Source organism: Panthera onca, chromosome B1 (genome assembly GCF_046562875.1).
Source record: "Panthera onca isolate mPanOnc1 chromosome B1, mPanOnc1 haplotype 2, whole genome shotgun sequence".
Taxonomy (NCBI): Eukaryota; Metazoa; Chordata; class Mammalia; order Carnivora; family Felidae; genus Panthera; species Panthera onca.
In genome coordinates this window covers 40,310,216-40,336,740 of record NC_138342.1, presented here as the reverse complement: position 1 = coordinate 40,336,740, position 26,525 = coordinate 40,310,216, and the positions used below count along the sequence as shown (strand labels likewise).

The following is a 26,525-nucleotide window of genomic DNA, read 5'->3' as shown; positions in this document are numbered from 1 at the left end:
AAGAGGGGCGCCTGGGTGGCGCAGTCGGTTAAGCGTCCGACTTCAGCCAGGTCACGATCTCGCGGTCCGTGAGTTCGAGCCCCGCGTCAGGCTCTGGGCTGATAGCCTGGAGCCTGTTTCCGATTCTGTGTCTCCCTCTCTCTCTGCCCCTCCCCCGTTCATGCTCTGTCTCTCTCTATCCCAAAAATAAATAAAAAACGTTGAAAAAAAAAATTTATAAAAAAAAAAAAAAGAAAGAAAGAAGTTATGGAAGTGGCGGGGGGAGCATCAGTGATCTCGCGTCTCAGTTTTAATAATTTGAAACGATGACTCATCAGAGAATGATGGCTGATGTTCTGCTTATCAGCACATAGCTAAGTTTATCTATGAATTACTATGAACAGCAGCCAAAGAAATGAAGAGCCACCTGGCACAGCCAAATATATTGCGACCAGAAGAGTAACTCAGAGACCCATGTAACTCTTGAACTTCTTTTGTGCTCAGGGAATGTTTCAAGTTTGTAGAAATGAAAAACACTGGAAGTCCTCTGGAGGAGGATCCAAACCTTGGTTTTCAAATTTGATGGCCAAAATCGAGGCTTTTTGGGGGGGTGGGGGGAGGCTCACATCTAAACTATTAGTTAGAACTTTAAAAACGTCAGCTTTCCTAATAGTTCTTCTAAGAATTAGGTATTTCTTGTCCTCTCCAAGTGTCTTACATTGGCTAAAGTTTGGGGTTTCTAGAGACTTTGATCGTCAATCCTGCTAAACAAAGTAATGTCATCATTGTATCCTGGGGTTGAATATTCTGTGTGCTCCAGTAAGACGTATTTGTCTTCACTGCCATTCAGCGAGAGGACTTCTTTCTGTGTGGTGGATGTCAGGTCATTCCAGGTAATGTCAGTATTTTTAAAAGCATGTAGAAGAAAGATGCCATTGATGATGGTGAAGAACCCACTCAGGGTCCCGATGATATCTCCAGCTTTCATGCCATACCATTCTTGGAATAAGATGGCGGAGCAAGTTACTACCATGGACGTGAAGAACACATAATAAATGGGAGTCACAAGAGATGTGTTAAAGGTGTCCAGTGCCTTGTTGAGATAGTTAATCTGTGTCGTCACCGAAAGCACGAGTACACCTAACAAAACAAAGACCAGTGGGTGCTTATAAACTGGCTTCCATTCCAATAGTTCCTTAATGGCAATTCCCAGGCCCTTGACAGAAGAAACTGAAAATGCTCCAATCAATGAACAGATTGAAATGTAGACCAGTATATTGGTCTGTCCCTTCCTGGGAGCCACGATCAAAATCAGCACCAACGAGATCACAGTTATGATCACAGCAAAGGAAATAAATCCTGTTTGGAAGAAAAAAAGAATTAGAATTCAGAAAATGCTGATAGGATCATATCTTTATGAAAGCTTGTTAGGAGTGTAGGAGCATAGGTGTTTCAGAAAGGGAAGTGAGATTAAAATAACAAAACCAAAACAACATTTTACTGCATGGCTCTCAATATTTTACAATGGACTATGACAAACATATCTTTTGAATTTCATAGCTAACACTATGGGGCATGGCAGCTATTGTCTGACTGACTTTTTATTTTCAGAGGGGGAAAGTAGCCAAAATTGGGGTTGGAATATATGCCTTTTGCCTCTCCTATCCCCATCTCCTCCTCTCAGGTATAGAGAGGAAGCATGGACAGAACAATAAGTTGTGTCACCATTACAGAAGACTTGTAATACAGTCAAACCTTACTGTATCTCACAACCCACCATGAGGCTTGCAGCCTTTTACAGTATTATCCCAAATTCACTTGATGAGGAGAGAAAATGGAACCGAATCTGAGTAAGAGTTTCTTTTGGTTGAATCACAGACCTGGGTCTCTCAATTTCATTTCCATTTCATGCAAAGAAGTGACTTCCTCTTCTTGTGGGGCATGGATAACCATCACAGTTGACCCCAATATACTTAATATGCAGCCTATTTTGCCATGAATGTTCAGTTGCTCATTTAAAAAATAGGAAGACAATATTGCACTGTTAGGAGAAGAAAAACAAAATCACTCGTTCAATTAGCTTTTGATCCCATAGCAGCTCAGAAGTCACACTGTGGTATGTTGCACCCTGTATCCCAGTCACCAATCAACTGATCTGAATATGCTACATGACGCTGAAAACCTGTTTAATTTTAAAACTCAGAAATGATGGTCAGTCAAATCTGCTTAATTGCTTTTGTACCTAAAGAGTTGTCAGGGGCATTCTATATCCGTGTAATCTTACTATGAGAAGTCATTTTCAATTTCCCCATCTTCTCCTATAATGCCAAACAACATAGAAGATCTTTTACATCATACTGGCTTGATACATTTAGGAGATCTGTGCTCACGAAAGCTTCAAAGACAGATACATGCCTAAAGAAGAATCACTCTGCTCAGGGCTGATGTTTGGCTAGTATGCACAAGTACAACCATATGGGTTGTCAAAATATTGAAATATTTCCCTACCGGCTGCTACCGCCCTGATACTTCCACTTATCCAATAGTCCCACTGCTTTGGTTGTCATGGCCTCCGGAAGTCCTGTCGGCCTCACCACAGACACCAGACAGTGGATCCTGATGCTCCACCAGCAGGTCTGTTGTGATTCCTGCACACCAGCCTTCCCTTGACGCCCTGGCACTCCCATCAGGGTTGTACCTGTACCAATTTGCACGCAAGACCGTGGCACCGTTACTCGGTGCCGCCTTAGAGTCGTGGTCATGTGGCCACTTGTGAGGACTGCAGCCTCAGCCAAAACACTGCTGCTACTACTGATTACCGCTCCTTGCACAGACAGTGTTCTAGTGCTCTCTGTGTACTGACTCATTTACTTCTCACAACAGTCCTACAAAGAAGGTGAAAAGAAATGGGTAGGCCTAGCCGTAAGCTTTCTACTAGAGGTGGATAGATAAAAGGAACAGACAAGCGCAACAAAACTGTGGCTTAACTGTAAGAGTTCACGTGCCCGTTGAGCACATTCATCTGGGATCGTGATAAAGACCAACTCAGAAAAATGAGATGGACATTCTAGGAACATGAAAATTACCCGTTTCCATTACTAAAAGAAACTCAGAGGTCTCCAAACATAACTATCCTGCAAATAATGTAAGACTTTAAGTGAGAGTTGAAGTTTAACCCAAACACTCTGCTTTGAAACCCTCTGATAATTGTGGTCATTAACCACTATGACAACAGAAAGGACTAAAAGGGCTGTCCGTGGCAATGTGTTCAGGTAAGAGAGAGAAAAAAATCCCCTAGGCTTCACTGAATAAACACAAACATAACACGTGATTATTTTATGTTAGCAAGAAATTGGGCCCCCTCTCATATTTTTCTAAATAACAACAATAACAATTTATTTCTCATTTCTATTGCGCTGGATTGTGTCTTCTCAAATTAGTTGCGTGATATTTTGTTTTGAGATATGCCTAGCAATATATTTCTTGTGGTTTAAGCTCATCATGCTATTGACATCTCTACAGAAGCCAAGCTCATTTCTCACATACCTTACGAGCACACTCAGAGCACCCAGCGGGGTGACCAAGGTGGCTGGTGCAAAAGCATAAGCTGCAAAATTCGCCGCTTCTCCGGCTCCCACTGGAAAGCAAGCCGTAGTATTCATATGAGAGATGGACTTGTCAGAAAAGACAAACCAAGGACACAAACAAAATGGTAGACTTCTATGCCAAGGGTACTGACAGATCTAGCTAAAAGGAACAATTTAACTTTTTTAATGGAGGTTGGGGGGAGGATTGGTATTAAGGGATGCAGATAAACTGTAAATACCTGGTGATATGAACTCAATGCAAAAAGTGGTAACAGATGAATACACATTTTAAGTGACTTCCAATAGGGATTTTAGTTACGTCACTACCAAGAACATATTCGGTCACTCTGATAAAATCTAATTAGAGGTAGCTTTAACCTAAGCAAAGAATTTTTCTGTTTAACAATACCTACTGTTATGCAAATGAACAAAAAGCAATGTGGCAAATTAGAGTGCTTTGCAGAGATCTACTGACCGGGCAGGGGATAGCCAGAAATGCCTACCACAGGCCCAGGTAGCCAGCGGTGTCTGAGTTGCACAAGATCCAAAAACACTTTAACAGGATCTTAGAAGCTTGAGGAGATCCAGAGGGCTGTTTTAAAGTCATAAGGATGTGCTCCTGCAATCTTTCTCTCATCTGAGGAACTCTAGATCTCTGTGAAATGATTTCTACAGTGAGGGGAAATCCCTCTAAGAACTACACTCTTGTCTGGGAGCCAAATTATTCTTATGCGTCACATGTGAACATTTGCCAACAGAAGCCAGTATTTCACAAGGGCAAACTAAGCCAAGAAAACACTTATATTGTAGACATAACTTCTGGAACGGATAAAAGACACCAGAATACTTTTTATTTTTCCATCTGGCTGCTATGTCCCCGGCCTTCCCCCTCTCCACCCCAGCCAAAACTTCAGGAGTACTCAGCTTTACGGAAACTATCATAAAACACATAGAAAATTCCAGAACAGATAAATTAGGAGACTGCTCTTCTAGGAAAAGGCATGGCAGTTTTCTTCAAAAATTAAGCTTTCTTGAATACTTGATATTATTTATATTTGTATCTCTTATAGACAGCTTTCCAGGAAAATATTAATTTCATAATTGAAATGCTGTATGGTTGTCAATAGATAAAATCTCTAATGTTGTAGACATCTGCTTTTCTCTCTTCAAAATTAGCATGAACTTTGTACATGATGAGAATAAAATTGTAAATGTAGCCACATAACATTCTCCTTATATTTTCATCCTACTGTGTGGGTAGAGGAGTGGGGAGACACAAGTAGGAGAGAGAGAGAAGGAGAAAAAAAGAATCCAAATCTCTGAAGTCTCCCCAGTACGTCCTGGTCAACTTTTGTTCAAATGAAGTAAGAAAACAGAACTGAAAGGGCTATAGACACATTTAAATGGTTTTTATTTATCATCTTTTTAGATTCTAACACTAAAGGAAAGTTATCCAATTCCTTTGCATAGGAGGCCCACACAAGTACTGAAATGTGTTGGTTGGTATTGGAAAATAAATGGAAGTTTTTTTGTTTTTTTGTTTTTAATATGAAATGTATTGTCAAATTGGATTCCATACAACACCCAGTGCTCATCCCAACAGGTACCCTCCTCAATACCCATCAGTTTATTCTCAGTTTTTAAGAGTCTCTTATTTTTTGGCTCCCTCCCTCTCTAACCTCTTTTTTTTTTCTTCCCCTCCCCCACGGTCTTCTGTTAAGTTTCTCAGGATCCACATAAGAGTGAAAACATATGGTATCTGTCTCTTTCTGTATGACTTATTTCACTTAGCATAACACTCTCCAGTTCCATCCACATTGCTACAAAAGGCCACATATCATTCATTCTCATTGCCACGTAGTACTCCATTGTGCATATAAACCACAATTTCTTTATCCATTCATCAGTTGATGGACACTTAGGCTCTTTCCATAATTTGGCTATTGTTGAAAGTGATGCTATAAACATTGGGGTACAAGTGCCCCTATGCATCAGCACTCCTGTATCCCTTGGGTAAATTCCTAGCAGTGCTATTGCTGGGTCATAGGGTAGATCTATTTTTAATTTTTTGAGGAACCTCCACACTGTTTTCCAGAGTGGCTGCACCAGTTTGCATTCCCACCAACAGTGCAAGAGGGTTCCCGTTTCTCCACATCCTCGCCAGCATCTATAGTCTCCTGATTTGTTCATTTTAGCCACTCTGACTGGCGTGAGGTGGTATCTGAGTGTGGTTTTGATTTGTATTTCCCTGATGAGGAGCAACGTTGAGCATCTTTTCATGTGCCTGTTGGCCATCTGGATGTTTTCTTTAGAGAAGTATCTATTCATGATTTCTGCCCATTTCTTCCCTGGATTATTTGTTTTTGGGGTGTGGAGTTTGGTGAGCTCTTTATAGATCTTGGATACTAGCCCTTTGTCCAATATGTCATTTGCAAATATCTTTTGCCATTCCGTTGGTTGCCTTCTAGTTTTGTTGATTGTTTCCTTTGCAGTGCAGAAGATTTTTATCTTGATGAGGTCCCAGTAGTTCATTTTTGCTTTTAATTCCCTTGCCTTTGTGTATGTGTCAAGTAAGAAATTGCTGCTGCTGAGGTCAGAGAGGGTTTTGATGGTTTTCCTGCTTTCTCCTCTAGGGTTTTGATGGTTTCCTGTCTGACGTTCAGGTCCTTTATCCATTTTGAGTTTATTTTTGTAAATGGTGTAAGAAAGTGGTCTAGTTTCATTCTTCTGCATGCTGCTGTCCAGCTCTCCCAGCACCATTTGTTAGAGACTGTCTTTTTTCCATTGGATATTCTTTCCTGCTTTGTCAAAGATTAGTTGGCCATACTTTTGTGGGTCTAATTCTGGGGTTTCTATTCTATTCCATTGGTCTATGTGTCTGTTTTTGTGCCAATACCATGCTGTCTTGATGATTATAGCTATGTAGTAGAGGCTAAAGACTGGGATTGTGATGCCTCCCACTTTGGTCGTCTTCAAAATTACTTTCGCTATTTGGGGCCTTTTGTGGTTCCATACAAATTTTAGGATTGCTTGTTCTAGCTTTGAGAAGAATACTGCAATTTTGATTGGGATTTCATTGAATGTGTAGATTTCTTTGGGTAGTATTGACATTTTAACAATATTTATTCTTGAATCCATGAGCATGGAATGCTTTTCCATTTTGTTGTGTCGTCTTCAATTTCCTTCATAAGCTTTCTATAGTTTTCAGCATACAGATCTTTTACATCTTTGGTTAGGTTTATTCCTAGGTATTTTATGCTTCTTGGTATAATTGTGAATGGGATCAGTTTCTTTATTTGTCTTTCTGTTGCTGCATCGTTAGTGTATAAGAATGCAACTGATTTCTGTACATTGATTTTGTATCCTGCGGCTTTGATGAATTCATGTATCAGTTCTAGCAGACTTTTGTTGGAGTCTATCGGATTTTCCATGTATAATATCATGTCACCTGCATAAAGTGAAAGCATGATTTCATCGCTGCCAATTTTGATGCCTTGATTTCCTTTTGTTGTCTGACTGCTGATGCTAGAACTTCCAACACTATGTTAAACAACAGCGGTGAGAGTGGACATCCCTGTCATGTTCCTGATCTCAGGGAGAAACCTCTCAGTTTTTCCCCATTGAGGATGATATTAGCTGTGGGCTTTTCATAAATGGCTTTTATGATGTTTAAGTATGTTCCTTCTATTCTGACTTTCTCGAGGGTTTTTTATTAAGAAAGGATGCTGAATTTTGTCAAATGCTTTTTCTGCATCGATTGACAGGATCATATGGTTCTTATCTTCTCTTTTATTAATGTGATGTATCACATTGATTGATTTGCAAATGTTGAAACAGCCCTGCAGCCCAGGAATGAGTCCCATTTGATCATGGTGAATAATTATTTTTATATGCTGTTGAATTCGATTTGCTAGTATCTTATTGAGAAGTTTTGCATCTATATTCATCAGGGATATGGGCCTGTAGTTCTCTTTTTTTGTGCTGGGTCCCTGTCTGGTTCAGGAATCAAAGTAATGCTGGCTTCATAGAATGAGTCTGGAAGTTTTCCTTCCCATTCTATTTTTTTGGAACAGCTTGAGAAGGATAGGTATTATCTCTGCTTTAAATGTCTGGTAGAATTCCCCTGGGAAGCTATCTGATCCTGGACTCTTATTTGTTGGGAGATTTTTGATGACCGATTCAATTTCTTCACTGGTTATGGGTCTGTTCAAGTTTTCTATTTCTTCCTGTTTGAGTTTTGGAAGCATGTGGGTGTTTAGGAATTTGTCCATTTCTTCCAGGTTGTCCAGTTTGTTGGCATATAATTTTTCATAGTATTCCCTGATAATTGCTTGTATTTCTGAGGGATTGGTTTTAATAATTCCATTTTGATTCATGATTTTATCTATGTGGGTCATCTCCCTTTTCTTTTTGAGAAGTCTGGCTAGAGGTTTATCAATTTTATTTATTTTTTCAAAACACCAGCTCTTGGTTTCGTTGATCTGCTCTACAGTTTTTTTTAGATTCTATATTCTTTATTTCTGCTCTGATCTTTATTATTTCTCTTCTTCTGCTGGGTTTAGGCTGTCTTTGCTGTTCTGCTTCTATTTCCTTTAGGTGTGCTGCTAGATTTTGTATTTGGGGTTTTTCTTGTTTCTTGAGATAGGCCTGGATTGCAATGTATTTTCCTCTCAGGACTGCCTTCGCTGCATCCCAAAGCATTTGGATTGTTGTATTTTCATTTTCATTTGTTTCCATATATTTTTTAATTTCTTCTCCAATTGCCTGGTTGACCCACTCATTCTTTAGTAGGGTGTTCTTTAACCTCCATGCTTTTGGAGGTTTTCCAGACTTTTTCCTGTGGTTGATTTCAAGCTTCATAGCATTGTGGTCTGAAAGTGTGCATGGTATGATCTCAGTTCTTTTATACTTATGAAGGGCTGTTTTGTGACCCAGTATGTGATCTATATTGGAGAATGTTTCATGTGCATTCGAGAAGAAAGTATATTCTGTTGCTTTGGGATGCAGAGTTCTAAATATATCTGTCAAGTCCATCTGATCCAATGTATCATTCAGGGCCCTTGTTTCTTTATTGACCATGTGTCTAGATGATCTATCCATTTCTGTAAGTGGAGTGTTAAAGTCCCCTGCAATTACCACATTCTTATCAATAAGGTTGCTTATGTTTGTGAGTAATTGTTTTATATATTTGGGGGCTCCCATATTCAGCACATAGACATTTATAATTGTTAGCTCTTCCTGATGGATAGACCCTGTGATTATTATATAATGCCCTTCTTCATCTCTTGTTACAGCCTTTAATTTAAAGTCTAGCTTGTCTGATATAAGTATGGCTACTCCAGCTTTCTTTTGACTTCCAGTAGCATGATAGGTAGTTCTCCTTCTCCTCACTTTCAATCTGAAGGTGTCCTCAGGTCTAAAATGAGTCTCTTGTAGACAGCAAATAGATGGGTCTTGTTTTTTTTATCCATTCTGATACTCTATGTCTTTTGGTTGGAGCATTTAGTCCATTTACATTCAGTGTTATTACAGAAAGATATGGGTTTGGAGTCATTGTGATGTCTGTGAGTTTCATGCTTGTAGTGGTGTCTCTGGTACTTTGTGGTCCTTGGAACATTTCACTCACAGAGTCCCCCTTAGTATCTCTTGTAGGGCTGGTTTAGTGGTGATGAATTCCTTCAGTTTCTGTTTGTTTGGGAAGACCTTTATCTCTCCTATGCTGAATGACAGACTTGCTGGGTAAAGGATTCTCGGCTGCATATTTTTTTCTGTTCATCACATTGAAGATTTCCTGCCATTCCTTTCTGGCCTGCCAAGTTTCAGTAGATAGGTCCGTCACTAGTCTTATCGGTCTCCCTTTATATGTTAGAGCATGTTTATCCCTAGCTGCTTTCAGAATTCTCTCTTTATCCTTGTATTTTGCCAGTTTCACTATGATATGTCGTGCAGAAGATTGATTCAAGGTACGTCTGAATTGAGTTCTCTGTGCCTCTTGGATTTCAATGCCTTTCTCCTTCCCCATATCAGGGAAGTTCTCAGCTATGATTTGTTCAAGTGCACCTTCAGCCCCTTTTTCTCTCTCTTCAGCTCTTCTGGAATTTCTATTATATGGATGTTGTTCCGTTTGATTACATCACTTAGTTCTCTAATTCTCCCCTCATACTCCTGGATTTTTTTATCTCTCTTTTTCTCAGCTTCCTTTTTTTTCCATAACTTTATCTTCTAATTCACCTATTCTCTCCTCTGCCTCTTCAATCTGAGCTGTGATCGCCTCCATTTTATTTTGCACCTCATTTATAGCATTTTTTAGCTCCTCCTGACTATTTCTTAGTTCCTTGATCTCTGTAGCAATAGATTCTCTGCTGTCCTCTATACTTTTTTTCAAGCCCAGCAATTAATTTTATGACTATTATTCTAAATTCTTGTTCCGTTATATTGCTTAAATCGTTTTTGATTGATTCATTAGCTGTTGCTACTTCCTGGAGTTTCTTTTGAGAATTCTTTCGTTTCGTCATTTTGGATAGTCCCTTGGGTGGCGCAGAACTGCAGGGCACTTTCCCTGTGCTGTCTGGAGTAACTTGTGTTGGTGGGCGGGGCTGCAGTCAGACCTGATGTCTGTCCCCCGCCCACTGCTGGGGCCACAGTCAGACTGGTGTGTACCTTATTTTCCCCTCTCCCAGGGGCAGGACTCACTGTGGATGGTGTGGCCCCCGTCTGGGCTACTTGCACACTGCCAGGCTTGTGGTGATGCTTTGATGGGATCTGGCGTATTAGCTGGGATGGATCCGCAAGGTGCACAGGGGCGGGAGGGGCAGGCTTAGTTCGCTTTGCTGTTGGTGGTTTCCTGCAGGAGGGGCCCTGCAGCACCAGGAGGGAGGCAGACCTGTCGGAGGGATGGATCCACAGAAGCACAGCGTTGGGTGTTTGCGCAGTGCAAGCAAGTTCAGTGACAGAAACTGGTTCCCTCTGGGATTTCGGCTGGGGGATGGGAGAGAGGGAGATGGCGCTTGCCAGTGCCTTTGTTCTCCACTGAGCTGAGCTCTTTCTTCTGGGGCTCAATAACTCTCTTTCCCGATGTCCTCTCGCCCTCGCTGCTCTCTGAGGGCAGAGCTGTTCACTTTTAACATTCCACATGTTAAGTCCTGCTGGCTGTCAGAACTCATGGAGTCCGGGCCTTCCGCCTTTGCAAGCCAGACTTTGGGGGCTCTGCCTTGCTGGGCGGGCCGCCCCTCCCGCCAGTCTGTGTGGCGTGCCTCTCCACCCTTCCTACCCTCTCCCGTGGGCCTCTTGTCTACGCTTGGCTCCGGAGAGTCTGTTCTGCTAGTCTGGTGGTTTTTCTGGGTTATTTAGGCAGATGTGGGTGGAATCTAAATGATCAGCAGGACACAGTGAGCCCACCGTCCTCCTACACTGCTATCTTCTCGGTCCAGGTCTAATAAATGGAAGTTTAAGGCTTCTTTCTGCAGAGGGAGATGACGAGCAGGAGGTATGAAACTACAGTTTATGAGCTCCTATCTTTGGAAGTTTTAGGGTTGGGATTTCAGAGGGGTTAGGGGAGGAGATAGAAATCTGCAAGCGTGCCTGTGAGCATCAACACTGCCTTCTATTTGCACAGCATATGAGCATCTACAAGGTGCTCTCCCATCCAACAGTCTCATGTAGTCCTCAGAGCAAGTCTGGGGGGAGGGGAGTGCTGACAGCCTTCATCTTCTTTCCATTCCTTCCATGCTTAGCACCCAGAGGGGACTTTAATTTGCCCATGTTTTGGGCCTGACCAGGAAAATGCAGCCATTTGTTAGTCAACATGCAGCTAGAACAGTCACAGATTTGAATTAGGATCAGGGAAATGTGGGAAGAAGGCATTTTCCTCAATTATTCTGGGGAATAAAATATAACAGAAGGGGAAGCTTGTGATAAAATATAGTAGGTCAGACGTTAACTTTTTTCTATGACAGTATTGAGAACATGGGGGTGCAGGGAGAGAAGAGGAAAAATTAATTCTAAATATATATGACTTACTTTGTATGTAAGACAACATATACCCACACGAAAATTTCTAGACTTTTATGCCATCCTTACCAAGAAGATAAACTAATCATTTTTGAGCAATCCCATGTAATTTATTTATCATTTTACAAGCATGCACTATTCTCAGCAGTAAGGACTTACTTGAGAGTAATCCTGCCCACCAGAGCCATTCCTTGAGGTAAGAATGTCCACCTTGTCCTAAGAAAATAAGAACAATTAAAATTTAGTTCGGAACTGGAGAAAGAAGTTCGAAAGAACTGACTGCTGGGAAAAGTAATGGAAAACGGTTGGAAGAGGCAAGATGTAAGGCCAACTCAGCATAGCTAGTCTTTAGCTTATTTACTTGGTCACTTCTAAAGATCTTCTATTGCTTTTGATTATGTCATTTTTGATTTTTATAGAAAGTAAGTTTTTACATTTGCAAGAAAATCTTATTTAATCATTATGTTTAGTGTATTTATACCTGCCAGAGATGTGGACATAGACTCTAAATACTTTGCTTCACCCACAGTTAAAATTAAAGACAGAAACTGTATATTGTAAATTACATCAGTACCTAATGAGGACCTAGAAGGGAAGAAGATGGTTAACATACAAGCTTTTGAGATTTTGGATAGTCAATCAGAGAACAACAAGTATTAGCCAGTAGGACTCTCCTTATTCTTTACCTTGGCATCATGAAACTGAGTTTCTCTCTAGTTTACTGAAAAGGATAAAAAGCTTTCCTGAGATATTCAAAGAGTTATCTTTTCTTTACTGTAATCTGTGACCTAAAGTCATTGCTATGTTTGCTATAGAAAATGGAATTTTCTCACCAATTCAACATACTTAATCCTGTGTCTTTGACCTGATTTTGTTGCAATTAAATGAAACAGAGTATATTAGCTGTGAAGATTATCTTGCAAGGTAGTTTATTTATTTAGGATTTTCTTCTTATAAAATGTGCAAGTGATTAAACTGGAATATTACAATATGATTTCATAATCTATCTTTAAAAAACTTAATAATATATTGCAAATATTTTTCTCATGTCCTTATGTAATGGCTTAATATTACTTCAAAATCTGGCATATCATTATTTACTTAACCTGTGTGCAACTACACACACACACACACACACACACACACACACACTGAGTTTCTGGTTTTGTTCTCATTACATAAAACCTTTAAATAAATATCCTGTTATGTAACTATAGGTGTCATTCTTGTTCACTTCTTAGGATACATTTCCAGAAGTGAAATTATTAGGTTTTAAGACATTAACATTTTTAAGCTTTACCAAATTTCTCTTAGGAAAGTTTGTACCCATATATGCTGCCTCCAGCAATGTTTGGGAGGGCTATTTATTTTCCAAATTCCCTTACCAGCCTTTTAATGAAAAAACGAAATCTTGTTAAAATGGTAGACAACAACCCAGGAGCTCATTGTTATAGAGTTGGTGTCTCTTTGGGTACTAGTGAAATAATATTTACTTCTATCTGTTTATTGACCATTTGCATTTCTTGTTTTGTGAGTTTCTTATTTATGTACTTTGCCTATTTTACCTTAGGGTACTAATCTTTTTCTTATCACCTATAGTCACTCTTTATATATTATGGATCTTAATATCCTTTGTCTGTCATATATTTTGGAAACATGCCCCCCCCCATGTCATTTGGTTTTTAGTTTCAGTTAAGGTGTTTCCATGTAGGATTTTTTAAAAAATCAATTTAGGTAATCTCTTCTTTCATATAGAATAGCTTCTTCCTTTATCTGTATGGTTAGAAAGACCTTCTTTTAGGTTTTTTGAAAAAAATCATTTCATTTTAAATTGCTGAATAGTATGAAGTAAAACTCTTACATTTTTCTCCTCTAATTTTTGCCGATTGTCTCAACACTTTTAAAAAAATGTTTATTTATTTTGAGAGAGAGGGAGAGAGTGCATGCACCCACTCTCATGCAAGCTGGGGTAGGGCAAAAAGAGAGAGAGAGAGAGAATCCCAAGCAGGCTCTGCATGCTGTCAGTGCAGCGCCTGATGCGGGGCTCAGTCTCACTAACCGTGAGATCATGACGTCGTCATGAGTCGTGAGTTGTATGCTTAATCTACTGAGCCTCCCAGGTGCCCCATTAACACTTTTGATTGAATAAGCCATCCTTTCTCCAGTGAATTGAAATGCCACTTTAAAAAATCATGTATTAAATTGTTATACGTATTTGGGTCCCTTTATAAGTTTTCAATTATCTTTCATTTTTTTGTCTATCTTTTTTAGTGCCAGTACCAAACTGTTTTAATTACTATAGCATTATAGTATGTTTTATTTCTGATAGTGCAAATCTCCAATAGTATTTTTATGAACTTATTTGTGCAATTTGTAGTCATTTTTCCATATGAACCTTAGAATATTATTTACTCTTCTATGATATTCTTGATAAGAAAGAATAGAAATTCATGGTTAATGGACGGTAGTCAAGCTAAGTTACTTAGCATGTGAAATATCACTATAGTAACAGCAACCTAATTCTGCTATCCATTTACTGATTTAACAAATACTTATTGGGTGTCAAACACTATGCTAGGGAAGGTTCCTGCTCTTGTGAATCTACTATCAATAAACAAGTAAATAAACATTAAATGTACAGTGACAGATTTTTTTAGGTACAATGAAAGAAACCCTTAGGGCAATGATAGAGAGTAACAGGGCGGGATGAAGGTGGTAAGGGACATGTCCCAGAGAGGAAGACCAGGGAAGGTGATGATATTTAAGCTGAAGTCCGAAGGATGAGTCAGCCAAATGAAAAGCAGGGAGAAGAGCATTCCATGCAAAAGGAAAAGACCTTGAGGTGGCAAAGAACTTGGTCTATTCCAGGAACCAGAGAAAAGTAAGGGATAGGGACAGTAGCGGAAGATAAAGCTGCAGAGTCTGCAAGGGCCAGTTTACGCAGGAGGTCAAAGACTGTGGAAAGGTGTCTGGATTTTATTCTGAGTGCAAAGAAAAGCCACTGACATGTGTTAAGCAGGAAAGCAGCATCTGACCTTGAACACTGAAATCACACACAACAGCTATGAAAGAAGAATTCATTCCACACTCTCAACCTCTGGAAACAAGAATTTTAGTTTTACCCTGAAGGAGACACAGCAGGCTCAATCCTGGACACCACAGAGGAGATTTGCTAAGCATAGAGACAGGGAATAAGATAGAGACAGTAAAATATTACTGCTGTAGCACTAAGGTCTTACAATAGGATTATTTCTGCAGAAACTTGAATTCTCTAGTTGCATCCGTTTCTTACCAGCTCTGGTAGTGCCCTTCTTTGCCAGTTGCAAGAGGCCCTTCTTTTTCAGTATGAAGCTGGAGCCAATAAAAATACTGGAACTTACTGCCAGCATTAGGCCTACATACAGACTGTATCTGTTTTCTACATTTGCAGAAATGATCAAGTTGCTTATGCTGGAATTCAGGTCCCTGTAGCTGGAATTCAGGTCCCTGTAGAGGACAGGAGAAGCCAGCAGTCGTGACACATTTGTGATCTCACACCAGGCCTGGGAGGAGTTTGCACAGACGAGAGATAGCATGTAGCCTGGAAAAAAGGAAAGAAGGAAATGTCAACAAACACAAAAGGGAGATACATTAATGTTTACCCCTTTTCTGTAAAAAGAGAGAGAAACCCAAGTGGATGGTACTGAAACCCTGTTTCTTACTGCATGAAGGGAAGTCTCCGGGAGGTGGTTCCCAGTCCTGTAGACACGTTCCGTTTGACTCACACAGGTTCTTAAAAATGTTTTGAAATTGCTTAGTTGTCATCATTTAAAAATGAGAGATTTCACCTGAAAGTCTGACTTCATCTTATAAATTGGAAAATCTGGACAACACTTGCTTGTTTCTTCGTTCTAGCAAAACAGCAACATGACTTGCGCTCATTAATCCATCACTGTCCCCCACACGCACCTCACTCCTCATGATCAGCATGGCTCCTGGAGAGCAGTGTTTATGATGCCTGGGCATAGGGACGGGCAGGGGAATCCATCGGTCAGAATGTTATAGGAAATGCAGCTAACCCATTCTGTGGGGTGTGAACTGTGCCTTTCAGAAAACGTATTTAAAAGTGGGTTTAGGGTTCTGTACTACTTTCCCTGAAGAGAATGATTTTTCAGGTCTACTCCTCTCCCTTCTCCTAAATTAAATAGAATCTAATAAAAAAATGAATTAAACCTCAGTAAGCTTTTCTTAGAATGGGATTCAAATAAACATGTAAATCTACTGAGCCAGACCCAGTATTAGAAGTGCCTTGGAATTTGAAAGCTAAACGCAAAAACACAAATGAACCCACGATAGACAATGTAAGAAACTTTTATTTATTTTTTATTTATTTTTAAATGATTGTTTTTGAGAGAGAGAGAGACAGAAAGCACCTGCACATGAGTGAGGGTGGGGTGGAGAGACAGGGGACAGAGGATCCCAAGCAGGCTCCAGGCTGACAGCAGAGGGCCCAATGTAGGGATCCAACTCATGAGCCAAAGTAGGACAGCCAACCGTCTGAGCCACCCAGCTGCCCCTGTAAAAAACTTTTAATCTGTTCTCCACTTGAAAAGCTAGCTGCAAACAAAATGACATTGTGACTAGATTTTCTGACTCTCTTCTAACTTTTTTCCTTTTATTTTTATTTTATTTTAAGTATCGTTAACATACAGTATTATGTTAGTTTCATTTTTGTCTTTAAAAAGCATATTTTTTCCATTATAACAAAGAAGGCAAAGCTAAATGAATCAACTACAATGAAAAAAATTAGTTTTACATCTCAATTTTTTTTTTTTTTTTTTTTTTTTACATCTCAGAAATCTTAAGAAGGCAAAACAGTTTGACCAAATGATGTCTTAGGGATAAAACTTTGGTAACTGTATTAATGCCTCTTTGACATTATGCAGTTATCTGAATTTACCACTTACAAAGTTAAGAAACAACTATAAAATTCAGGCCTTAAAAAGGTAAAATAATTGAATTCAAGCCTTTCATGATTATTATTTCACTTATTTCTTATCACTTGAAAATGAATAAACTGTTTCAAAGATACAGCATAAATTCTAAGTCAAAATTGCTAAATATTCTAAGAAGAATTCTATGGCTATAGGTATAGTCTATAACATTGAGGAATTTTCAGGCAGGTTGTTTTAATAAGAATTGCTACAAATTTTCAAACAAGCTAGCCCTTAGCAATCTTGTTCCAGTCACTGTTCATCTCATCTAAACCTCAAGAATAGAAAATGATTTTCATAGTAAGAGTTTCCATTCCATTAATTCCTGAGAGAGGAAACATCTGACTTGACTTTCCAGTGAATTCCATGGCTGCAGTGGTGTTACTTACTATGTAATTAACATAACCATTCCAAAACTTCATCTGGGAAAACAGTGTGGGCAGGTCTCATTCCAGTGAAACAATATTCTTTCTAAGCTGTTGACACAGCAAAATGTTTCCGACATTTTAGGGGGGTGTGGGGGCAGAAGGCAATAAGGGAAAGCAAATAATCTTTGTTGTATTTTGTAAGTTCTTATTGTGAACAGTAGATATTAATGTGCAAGTTTTATGGCAGGAACAATAATAAAAATCTTGTCTAGTTTCTGACCTTCGAGAAATGGCTTTATGTTTTGAGTGCATGTTGATGAGAGGAGCCTACATCAGATGTGACTGAAGGAGGAAGTGGGGGGGTGAAGGGTGGGTTGGTGGGTGTGGAGTGGTGTAGGGCAGAAGGAGACAGATGGGTGAAGTACAATGTGTGGGCAGAGAGTCTGTGGAGTATTTCAGAGGGATCAGATATCTGAGTTGGCTTCTGAAGATTCTAGTAAACAAAGTAAGTTTAATCTAAACTTTATTCAACACAGAGAAAATCTATTACGTTCATTATATTTTATTTTTTAAATGTTTATTTTTGAGAGTGAGAGGGAGTGAGAGAGAGAGAGAGAGAGAGAGCACACATGTGCAAGCGGGGGAGGGACAGAAAGAGAGGGAGACACAGAATCTGAAGCAGACTCCAGGCTCTGAGCTGTCAGCACAGAGCAGCAACATCGGGCTGGAACCCACAAACCGAACTGAGGAATCATGACCTGAGCCAAAGTCAGATGTTTAATCAACTGAGCCACCCAGGCACCCATCGTTATATTTTATTTTAATAGACACTATAATACCCTCTAAAATGATGGAACCAATTCATACTCCTACAAGCAGGGAGCATGCACTAATTCTTTGGTACTGTTATTATTAATTTGTGTAAATATTGAGTAATTAATATTTAGAAAATATGTGTCAGTTATAAAGAAAAATAATTCAATATGCATCAATGTGTCAACCACCCAATTTAAGAAATAAAACATTATCTCTATCATTATCTCTGACTTCCTGCAAAAGATCCCTATTCTTTACCAAAAAAAAAAAAAAAGATTTCCCTTATATGACTATATCTTTAAAAAATAAATTATTTAGTTTTACCTCTTGCACCTTATAAAATATAGTCATACAGTAGGTTCTTTGGGGACTTGCTTGTTTTTGAGATTTATCAGTGTTGGTGCACCTGGCTTTAGGGTTTGTTTTTGCCTAGTGGTACTGAATTTCATTGTATGATTATCTCCCAATTTTTCTATTTTACAGTTGGTGGACATTTGGGTAATGTACAACATTTTTGCTCTCCAAAGAGTACTGCTAACGTTCTTAGTTATGTTGAAACATATAATTAATGATATCTGACAATTTTTGACCCCATGAAAATAGCAGTTTCATATTGTTGAACTTGATATGTATGTTCTATGTACAAGTGTGAAAGTTCACTTATACACATACAACTTAAAAATTTAAAAACAAAGTTAAATTGTCTGTAGGATTGTATACCTTTCCTCACCTTGAGCTCTGTTGCTATCTATAAACATGGACAAGTTAAGTATTCACTCTTGACTTCAATTTCCTCATCTCTAAAATGAGGGAGTTTCACTCAATGATTCTGAAGATGCCTTCTATGATTTGTGATTTGATCATAAGCTATCTTTGTTCCCAGAGTAATTTACTTACAATCCCAGTGGCTCATAAATGTTGCTGATACACCAGCTTTAAATTCACAGGCACTTGGAGTTGAAAGACATTTTAAAGAAACCAATGCCAAGATTATTAAGTGACTTGCCAAAGCCATGTAATTGCCTAAATCACAGCCAAGTATTTGGCTGGCCAATTTCCAGGCCAGTATTCTTATTTCAGAAAAGTAAAAACATAAAGTAAAAATAAAGCCAGTTGAAAGTTATTAATGTTTATACAAAGATGAAATACTTTGAATAATTTTTTTCAGGTACAATTTGCCTACGGAGAGTAATAATTAAAATTGTCCAGTTTATTACATACAGTAGGAAGTTGGTTCCTAAGAAGTCAGTGATTGCGTAAAACTGCATTTTTAATCACTACAAGATATTTCCAGTTTGAGGAAATCATTGTCTCACCATCTATATTATGTGTTAGTTTGGCTTATTATTCAGCAAATATTTACTCCCTCATACCTGCTGATGTGGGCAGAGCATTCTTCCCCTGAGGTCAGGCTGAAAGTGAGTTGGTGGTCAATGGGACAACAGCAGAGGTGATATGAAGACAGGATTCAAATGCACTTATGTGCTTAGGTTTACTCTCTTTTACCTCTGTATTGGTCAGGAATAGAGCTTCCCTAAGGAGCAGCTGCCCCTTCAGCCTGAGCCCCAGAATGAAAATACATGGAGCAGATCTAAGTTCATCCCACAGGAAGGAGCCAAGCCTGCACGGACATGTAGCCTGATGCAGAGACACCCAAGTGAACACAGGTTAGTTCAATCAACCATCAGCTGATCTACAGACACATTGGCAAGAGTATATGATTGTTGTTTTCAGCCGTTGAGTTTGGGGCTATATATTACATAGCAATAGCTGACTGATACACTTGTCTATTCCTATTAGCATACAAAAATAAATAAATAAATGAATCTCTTTATATTCCCTACAATTTATTCTCCAAATATCAGCCAGTGTGAATCAGATTATGTCATTCCTCTGCTTAATTTCCCTCCCCCACCCCATGACTTTTCATTGTTATTATAACAAAATCTAAACTTCTCATCCTGGACTCTTTAAAAGCTTTACATGCTCTGACATTATATTGCATCTCTCTCTCTCATTCATTCTCTGAAATAACACTAGCTGTCTTTTCAATCATTAATTCAACAGTTATTGAGTATCTACTGTCCGTGAGGCATTTTCTAGAAGCTGGGGATACAATGATGAATAACATAGAATTCCTGCTCTCATGTTTATTCTAATGAGGGGAAACAAACAAGTAAACTAATAACTACATATGTTGAGTTCCATGGAAAGCAGTAAAATTAGCATAAAGGAATTTTTTTTTAATGAAGTGGACAAACCTCTCTGCTATGTATAAATGCAACAGCAATCTTGAGGCAGTGATGTGCTTGAGGCTGACTGGGATGACGGAAGGGAGATGGCAAGAGATGAGGTGAAAGTGTGGTAGGGGGCAACATCAGGTGAAATGAGTCTTTAGATTAGTAGGTCCAAACTTGTCATTCTCCCTGTAAAATTCTACAATGGCTTCCTTTCTCCAAAATCCCCACCATAGTCTACCAGGGCGTACAGGATGCTGCCTCCTGTTATCTCTCTAACCACATTCCCTGCAATTTTTTTTTTTGGTCCTGTTTCTTTCATAAACTAAATTCCTTCTCACCTTAAAGCTTTGTGATGTGTGCCTTAGCCTGGGTAGTGGCTGGCAAGCTAACTACTCCTCATTGAGCTCTTACTTGAAAATGGGACTTCTTTAGAAAGGCCTTCCTGCCTACCCACTCTAAAGAAACTTCTCACTTTCCATCATATCACCTTACTGCCCATGAAACAAACTTCTTCTCACAGTTTCATTATGGCTTTATAACAGCCTTGTAAATTCATGTATCTATTTCTTTTTTAAAAATTATTTCTTTTTTTGTTTAATGTTATTTATTTTTGAGAGAGCGAGTGAGCAAGTAGGGGAGGGGCAGAGAGAGAGGGAGACAGAGAATCACAAGCAGACTCCACACTGTTGGTGTGGAGATTGACGCAGGGCTCAAACTCATGAACCATGAAATCATGACCTGAATAAAAAATCAAGAGTGGGATGCTCAACCGACTGAGCCATCCAGGCACCGCTTTCTATTTACTCAACAAAATAATTGTTGAACACCTACCATGCAAGGCATTATGTTAGGTATTCATTTATTCAACACTTTGCAAATTCTTATTAAGCAATTCCTGTGTTCCAGGCCCTGCTCTAAGAACAGGGGAGATAGTGATCAACAAAACAGGTGAACAGGTCTCTGTTCCCCTGAAGCTGACTGACAACTTTAGTGAGAGAGAACTATCAGACAGGAACAAGGGGAGCGGAATAGGAATGAGAAATAATTTAGAGAAAATTTGGCACAGAATAAGAATGAGAAATTATTTTGTGCAGATATGGAAAGCAAGTCATAGTAATATATCTACATATAAACTCCGTTAAGGCTGGGTACGAAGACCATGATTTCAATTAACCAAAGTAAAATTGAGAAGACACTCTTGATGAAAGAAAAAAAATTAACCGAGATCTTACCACCATCGGTGTGTTTGGAAGCCAAGTACTGTAGGAGGACTGTTGTCCACCAAATCTCCTACATAACCCGCTGCTCTTTTCACACCTTACAATCTGTATATTACTAAAGTTACTAAAGCACTAAAGATAAAATCCTCCAGAAATTAAAAAAAGGCTTAAAGAATGAAGATGTAGGAAAGGAACTTAAAGGACAATATTGCAATAAGGTACATTTATATCAGACAGCAAAAGGAAACAAAAGGCATCCAAATTGGTAAGGAAGAAGTAAAACTTTCACTATTTGCAGATGACATGATACTGTATATAGAAAGCTCCAAAGACTCTACCAAAGAAACTACTAGAACTGATAATCAAATTCATTCAGTGAGGTCGTAGGATACAAAATCAACATACAGAAATCTGTTGTATTTCTACACACCAATAATGAAGCAGCAAAAAGAGAAATCAAGAAAAGAATCCCATTTACAATTGTACCAAAATAGTAAGATGCCAGGAATAAACCTAAGCAAAGAGGGGAAAGATCTGTACTCTGAAAACTGTAAAACACTGATGAAAGAAATTTAAAAGGACACAAAGAAATGGAAAGACATTGCATGCTCGTGGATTAGAAGAACAAAGATTGTTAAAATGTCAATCCTACCCAAAGCACCCTACACATTTAATGCAATCTCTATCAAAATACCAACACCATTTTTTAAGAACTAGAACAATCCTAAAATTTGTATGGAACCACAGAAGACCCCAAATAGCCAAAGTAACCTTGAAAAAGCAAAGCAAAGCAAAGCAAAGCAAAGCTAGAGGTATCACAGTTCTGGACTTCAAGTTATACTGCAAAGTTATAGTGATCAAAACAGTATGGTGCTGGCACAAAAATAGACACATAGTCAATAGAACAGAATAGAAACCCAGAAATAAATGCACAATTATATAGTTAATTAGTTTTTGACAAACCCGGAAAAATATGCGATGGGAAAAAGACTGTCTCTTCAACAAATGGTGTTGGGAAAACTGGATCACTTTCTTACCCATACACAAAAATAAATTCAAAATGGATTAAAACCCCAAATGTGAGCTGTGAAACCATAAAAATCTTAGAAAAGAACACAAGTAGTAACTTCTTTGACATTGGTCATAGAAAGTTCTTTCTAGATATGTCTTCTGAGGCAAGGGAAAGAAAAGCAAAAATAAACTATTGGGACTTCATTAAAATAAAAATCTGCACAGCAAAATAAACAGTCAAAAAAACTAAAAGATAACCTACAGAAGGGCACCTGGGTGGCTCAGTCATTGAAGCAACCGACTCTTGATTTAGGCTCAGGTCATGATCTCATGCTCCTGAGATGGAGCCCCACATTGAGTTCCACACTGAGCATGGAGCCTGCTTGGGATTCTCTCTCTCTCTTTCCCTCTCTCCCTCCCTCTCACTATCCCTCCCTCACTCAGCATGAGCATGCACGCTCTCTCTTTCAAAATAAATAAATAAACATTAAAAAAGAACAACCTACAGAATGAGGGATGATATTTGCAATGACATATCTGATTAAGGGCTAGTATCCAAAATATATAAAGAACTTATAAAACTCAACACTCCCCAAACAAATAATCCAATTAAAAAACAGGCAGAAGACATGAACAGATACTTCTCCAAAGAAGATACACAGATCATCAACAGATACATGAAAAGATGTTCATTATCACTTACCATCAGGGAAGTGCAAATTAAAACTACAATGAGATATCAGAACTGTCAGAATGGCTAAAATCAACAACATAAGCAACAACAGGTGTTGGTGAGGATGTGGAGAAAAAGAAACCCTTATGTACTGTTGGTGGGAATGCAAACAGGTGCAGCCACTGTGAAAAATTGTTTAAATGTTTATTTTTGAGAGAGAGAGAGAGAGAGAGAGAGAGACAGCGTGTGAGTGGGGGAGGGGCAGAGAGAGGGAGACACAGAATCTGAAGCAGGCTCCAGGCTCCCAGCTGTCAGCACAAAGCCCGACGTGGGGCTTGAATTCATGGACCATGAGATCATGACCTGAGCCAAAGTTGGATGCTTAACCAACTGAGACACCCAGGCGCCCCCACTTGGTGAAATTTTGAGAAATGTTTATAACATAGAGTTTTTTTAGAGTAAGATTTCAGAATCATTAAAATGAATACCACTGCATCCAACAGAGCCAGAAAATGGGGTCGGGCACCTGCAGAAAAACAAAGGCCCAAATAATTTTGTGCCTGGTTTGAGCGCTAATTATGAAACATTATTCAATTGGCTGGGCCTTGGTTTCTGTATCTGTAAAAAGGAGAAAATGACTACGTAATAAAATTCATAGAATTTAATTATGCGTGAAGATAAACTGATACATCTTTATGCAAACCTGTTTTGAAAATTTGAGATTATATACATGAATACGGGACATATCCTAATCAGTACAAGAGAGATACAGCCAGTCCTCAAAGAATACAGTTCCTTAATTTCTTCTTCTCAGAACCATGACAAACTGAATTAGCCCTAAAAACCATCTATGTCATTTTTTTTATTCTGCTAGCCGGCTGCACCCTGGAAAAGTGGTCCACTTGGTAAAAACTTTGAAAACCATTGGGTCCTCTCTATCTCCCGCTTATTGTCCCTACTGCCAAACCAGCTCAGAATTCTCAAGCAGAGGCCCTGGAATATATGGTTTGTCCTCCTTACAGCCCAGTCTTTCTGTCCTTTGTTTCCTTTATCACCTTCTACAGTCCCATGGTACACAATCTTCTTGCAGTTGGTGCTTCATAGGTGACAGGTATATTTCTTACATTCTATTTTCATGGTGTCATATTTTCATAGTAATAAGCCCCTATTGGCTGTTGGACTGAAATTGAGATCTGTGGAATATGTGACATAATATCAAAAACCTAAATAAAAAAAAAACCTTCATATGTATTATTTATTTACTTATGTACTTACTTACTTACTTATTATTTATAGAAAATTTTGGCTTAGAAGGTTTTTTGAAGCGTCTATGGTTTTAAGAGTCAAAACCAAGACATGGGGTCAACTTTTTCTTCATGGAAGTCCAAATGGAATACTCTAACCTCAGATCTCATGATGGACTCTTTGTCATTCAGGCCTCAGCTCAAATACAACTTTTTCTAAGGGGTCTTCCCTGAGTCCCCAATCTAAACACCCCCTACTCTCTCAAGACATTATCCATGACACTTACCACTCTTGTAATGTCCTTTTTTATTCATTTGTTTCTTGCATAGTATCAGCCTTGTACACAGTAAGCTGCATGCAAGGCTTTAACTAGAGTCTAGGCTTAAAAACTGAGAACAAACTGAAGGTTGATGGGGGGTGGGAGGGAGGATAGGGTAGGTGATGGGTACTGAAGAGGGCATCTTTGGGGATGAGCACTGGGTGTTGTATGGAAACTAATTTGACAATAAATTTCATATAATAACAATAAATAAATAAACACATAAAAAAAATAACTAGAGTCTAGCACTAGACTGTCTTGTGAATCCCTTCATACCAGCACCTAGGTCAGTGCCTGGCACATGGGACTCTTGTTATTTGGATGACTGACTGACTAAATGAATGAATGAAAAATTGAGACTCTACTCCATTTCAGGCCCTGAACTGTGTGTTTCCTATGTAATCTCACAACTGTAAACTGTATGAATTATTCCCAATTTATTGATGAAGACTCAAGGAGGTTAAGTCATAGCACAGAAGACTCATGCCAGAGCCTAATCTTTTCCCACCATTGACAAGGATTCTGATTTCTCTTGTCTTTCCCATACAAATATAATTCATCACAGGTATTAAGCATTGAGCTTGAGTATTTCTTGTTGGAACTAAAGGCATGAGCAAAGCAGGAAAAACACCTGTTCCTAGAGCAAGTGTAATTCACATACCCTTCTTACTTACAGATCCTTGGGTAAACAAGGGTGGATGTGTTATTAACAGTCTGACTTACTGGTTTAGGAATTATTCAGACAAAGGTCACACAACCTGACTATCTAGGAAATAATTCCAGATCCAGCTGCTTTAGTAACCACTTCCAAAATCTCACCTTTTGAGTAATTCCTGAATTGTTCAGGCGTTTTCTCTTTGTGTCCCTTCTCTCTCTTGCCGGGCATAGTTTTGATTAGCTCAGTGTCTCCCCCTCCAATTCCCCCCACCCAACGTCTTTTTAGTTCAAACTTCCCACATCAAAGATACTCACTCCGGAGGAGCCCAGAGGAGAGAAAAACCGGGAAATGCTCAGCAACTTTGGGAAGGTATTCTTCCCACGCCCTTCAATCCTCCCCCTTCCTGTCCATACCAGGTAATTTAGAAATCCGCGTTCCCCTAGACACCTTGAAAGCTGTCACGTCGGTTGAGGCACACCCTTCCTGTCCTGTGGCATGCCCTCAGGTATTCCGGTCCCTACTTCTGTCCCAGCTCACACGCGCCTTCTGTACTGAGACTTCAGAAAGCCTGCCAGTGTTGTAAACAGCTGGCAAAAGGCAAGTGGCGTCCTCGCCCAGCGATTTTTCAGGATTCGAGTGGGGGCCGAAACCCCAGCAGTAACAAGCCTACAAATCACTGCGCCCGGTTCCCGGTCTCCTCTTCTGTTGGGCTCTCGCCTTATGCAGCCAAGAGGTGGCTGCACAGCGAGCCAGACGCGAGGCTAGCAGGGTTGCAGAAGTGTTCATCTCGAAGACAGAGGAGAGAGGTGGACGGCCCAGGCGGGTCCGGCGCCCTCCCCCGAGGTCCAGGGCGCCTGACCTTCCACCGTGTGTGACCCTCTCGGAGCCAGCGCAGGACGCCACACCAGACTCCCGTCCCGTCCCCGGGCACGCCCTCTGCCCACCGGGTGACTTCGACCGCGGACTCTGGAAGAGTCTTTCTCAGACGAGACTCGAGAATCTTCCCACAGCACCCTGAATTTCCCCGTCCCGACACTCGGCACGCTGTAATTTACGTGGGTCTGCCTCCTGGACCAGAGGGAGAGCCAAGTTTATGTCTTTTTCGACTCAGGCTTTCCCAGAGCCTGGCTTATTATAAGCACCAATAAATATTTATTGACTGGCTGACTGGCTCAAAGACCGAATGCCTAAACTCAAGAATGAATGCGTTACGAGCGGGTGTATTCGTGTCTCTTCCCCACAAGCACCCGGGACCGCCCACCCGGTCTCATCACTACCCAGATGCCAGATCCCTCGGCTCGGGGACAGACACTCACCTTCCCGGCAGGGCTCTCCAGGCGGCAGCCTCACCTGTGCCCCCATGGCCCCCAGACGGGGCTTCCCGGAGCAGGCGTCGCTCCTCCTCCACCTGGGCCTCTCCTCCTCC

The 26,525-nt window shown here is 39.8% G+C and overlaps 1 protein-coding gene across 1 annotated transcript; it reads right to left on the bottom strand.

Annotated features, from left to right (window-relative positions):
* Positions 1-237: 237 nt before the first annotated feature.
* On the bottom strand, positions 238-26,525 carry NIPAL1 (NIPA like domain containing 1). Its single transcript, XM_060655100.3, has 6 exons — positions 26,416-26,525; positions 14,869-15,156; positions 11,736-11,792; positions 3,526-3,616; positions 1,860-2,020; positions 238-1,338 (listed from the first exon to the last, which is right to left on the bottom strand). The coding sequence occupies exons 1-6, from the start codon at positions 26,459-26,461 to the stop codon at positions 719-721; spliced, it is 1,263 nt and encodes a 420-aa protein (XP_060511083.2). The 5' UTR covers positions 26,462-26,525; the 3' UTR covers positions 238-718.

Bases quoted from the DNA above. Each gene is read 5' to 3' on its own strand.
- NIPAL1 (XM_060655100.3), bottom strand. From the start codon at position 26,461: ATGGGGGCACAGGTGAGGCTGCCGCCTGGAGAGCCCTGCCGGGAAG. The intron at 15,157-26,415 runs GTGAGTGTCTGT...CCTTTTTTCCAG, and splicing joins TGGAGAGCCCTGCCGGGAAG to GCTACATGCTATCTCTCGTC. The intron at 1,339-1,859 runs GTCTGTGATTCA...TCTTCCAAACAG, and splicing joins AATGAAATTGAGAGACCCAG to GATTTATTTCCTTTGCTGTG.